The sequence below is a fragment of the Gavialis gangeticus genome, unplaced genomic scaffold, assembly GCF_001723915.1.
Source record: "Gavialis gangeticus isolate Ggan-Ray unplaced genomic scaffold, GavGan_comp1, whole genome shotgun sequence".
NCBI lineage: Eukaryota > Metazoa > Chordata > Crocodylia > Gavialidae > Gavialis > Gavialis gangeticus.
Genome location: NW_017728973.1, coordinates 5,361,930 through 5,364,332, shown reverse-complemented (window position 1 = coordinate 5,364,332; position 2,403 = coordinate 5,361,930). Strand labels below are relative to the sequence as shown.

The following is a 2,403-nucleotide window of genomic DNA, read 5'->3' as shown; positions in this document are numbered from 1 at the left end:
AAAATCTTTCCCCTACAAAAAACACAATTGGTCCGTGACAATCCTCTTCCCCTAGAAACAGCCAACCACATAGGACTCAGTTTGTTCCTCCTCTTCATTGAGTTTATACCTGTGATACGCAGTCCTAGGCACTCCTGGATGAATTGTAGCCAAAGAGAAAGCTTTGGTGCAGAGGTGCTCAACCTCTATCTCTCAGGCCAAATATGGCTTGTGAAGCCGTGTTATTCAGCCCATGGGGCTCCTCGTGGATTGGGAAATTTAGTGGCAGGGGAGCAGTGACAAGTCATACTGCTGCCTTTCCCCCACTGCCAAATTTTCAATTCACTGATGCTGGACCACACCTCCTTTCCGAGCATGGCTGTATTGGGCTTGGGCCACATCCCACTTCCCCAGCGCACAGCCAGATCTGGCCTGCGGATGCTCTGAGCGCCGTCCGTCTGCTACAAAGAGGAAAAAAGTCGGGCACCACTGTTCTGGTGCATTAGTTTAATTGGCACCGTGGCTGAGAGAAGAGACTTGTATTAGTCACAAGTGCAGGAATGACAGACCTGTAGCGTGCAGGGAACCAAAATGCCTGGCATAACATCTCTTCGCCAAGAGTTGCAGGGGGATAAGGTGAGGAGCCGCTTGTAGTCTTAGCATTGCTGTTTGCATTCATTTAGTCAAGAGTCCTATTCGCTGCAGGCCCAGACCCATGTTTGCTCCTCAAAGAGCAGAAAAGGGACTCATCTGGGCAGGGGTCTCCAGATATGCCTCCCTTTGCTTCAGTCACACAGCCTCAGAGGTTCATGGTCCTGTTCAGACAGCACCAACCCAGGGCACAGGAAAGGGTACAGCATGCCTTGAAAGCAGCCCTGGAGCAGGCAGATCTTAGCCATGCTATGGGCATCATAAAACCCAACCCTACCACACTCATAATCCAGGCAAATGCCCACCCTCCTGGGTCTGGTGTTAAGGGTCAGGCGGTCTGGGGGTGAGGAGAGGGCATAGTAACGGTCACCTGGCAGCTTCCGAAGGGCCCAGTAGCCATTTTCTGGGATCAGCTCTTCTGTCGCCTGGCGGTTGACTCTGTAGCTGGCTACCCCGACTACCCAGTTGCTTTTGTTCCCAACACTCACCTCCCAGTAGTGCCTGCCCAAGCAGAAGCCTTGGGAGCAGAGTACATACAGACAGGGCTGGAAGCGCTGGGGATCCTTGGGAATGGCGTGGGAGCGGGGTCCCAGCTTCACTGCTTTCAAGTCTTCAGAAAGATCCAGATGGGCGTGAGCTGTGCGTGGATCCAGGGTGAGGCTCTCCAGCACAGACTGCATAGCGTGTCCCAGCATCCTCCTGCAGACAGCATACATCAGAGGAGGGCTGCAAAGGCCTGCTGGCTTGCTGAGACTCAGCTCCTCTGTGTGCTCCTTCAGCTCTGCCTTGAACTGGTCTACTTGGCTCCCTGCCGCATCTGCAAGGTGTTCATCATACTCTCTCACCTGGCCCAGGTAATCCACTATTTCCAAAACATCGGCTGCTCTCTCAGTGATCTTCTTCAGCTTGTTCTCCAGACCTCCAACTACCTGCTCTTCCTCTTGGCTAATCTTGGCCATCACTGACTGCTCCTCAGCATAGAGGATGTTGTGCATCTCCTTGAACTGCCCCATGACTTTCTCTCGGAGGGACTCCAGGCTCATCTGAACAGCCTGGATCCCCTCCTTGTAGTGACAACAAAGCTTTTCTGCCTCTTGGTTAGCCTCCAAGAACTCAGAGACCACGTCTTCCACTCTCTTGCCACCACCTTGCTCCCCGGGGTCCGTCTTCGAAGCCTCCATGGAGAAGCTTCCTGCCTTCTCTCTGTCTCTTCAGCTCCTGCAGTGGGAGGTTAGCAATCCCGCCTCTACATTTGATGATATCACTTCTTGCCTTACTGTCTCCAGGTGCCTCTATAGCTGGATCTGCCTACACCCCAGCAGGGCCCTTCCTCCTTGATAAATAACTACTGGTATTTGTGCTGCACTGGAACCAGCCCACAGCAAAGCCGAGCCCTGCTGCTGGCTTCAAGACAAGTTCCAGTTTCCTAAGTCTTGGCTATGAGTTACTTTTGGTTTCCCTGAAAGCAATGGGAGGGTCCTGCATTCAATTTTTCCTGACACCAGCTAGGGGATTCCAGAGGCCAGAGTCCTCTTGTTATCTGCAGACCAAATGCAGTGTCCATTGTGCCAAAAGTTTAGGGCCCTCCCCTAGGAGGGGCTCAGATATCAGGGCAGTAGTCTGAATCAGGGGTGCCCAAACTTTTAGCCCCATGGGCTGGATGGGTGGTACCAGGTCCATCCACAGGCTGGATCTAGTCATGGGCCTCGGTACACAGGGCCAGCATGGAGGGGAGGGTTGCAGCCTGACTCTGATGGGGGCAGGGAGAAGCCT

The 2,403-nt window shown here is 53.4% G+C and overlaps 1 protein-coding gene across 1 annotated transcript; it reads right to left on the bottom strand.

Moving 5' to 3' along the window:
* Positions 1 to 274: 274 nt before the first annotated feature.
* On the bottom strand, positions 275 to 2,188 carry LOC109290544 (zinc-binding protein A33-like). Its single transcript, XM_019507205.1, has one exon. It carries the CDS (start codon positions 1,809 to 1,811, stop codon positions 765 to 767), a length of 1,047 nt encoding a protein of 348 aa, XP_019362750.1. The 5' UTR covers positions 1,812 to 2,188; the 3' UTR covers positions 275 to 764.
* Positions 2,189 to 2,403: the final 215 nt, after the last annotated feature.

Bases quoted from the DNA above. Each gene is read 5' to 3' on its own strand.
- LOC109290544 (XM_019507205.1), bottom strand. From the start codon at position 1,811: ATGGAGGCTTCGAAGACGGACCCCGGGGAGCAAGGTGGTGGCAAGAGA.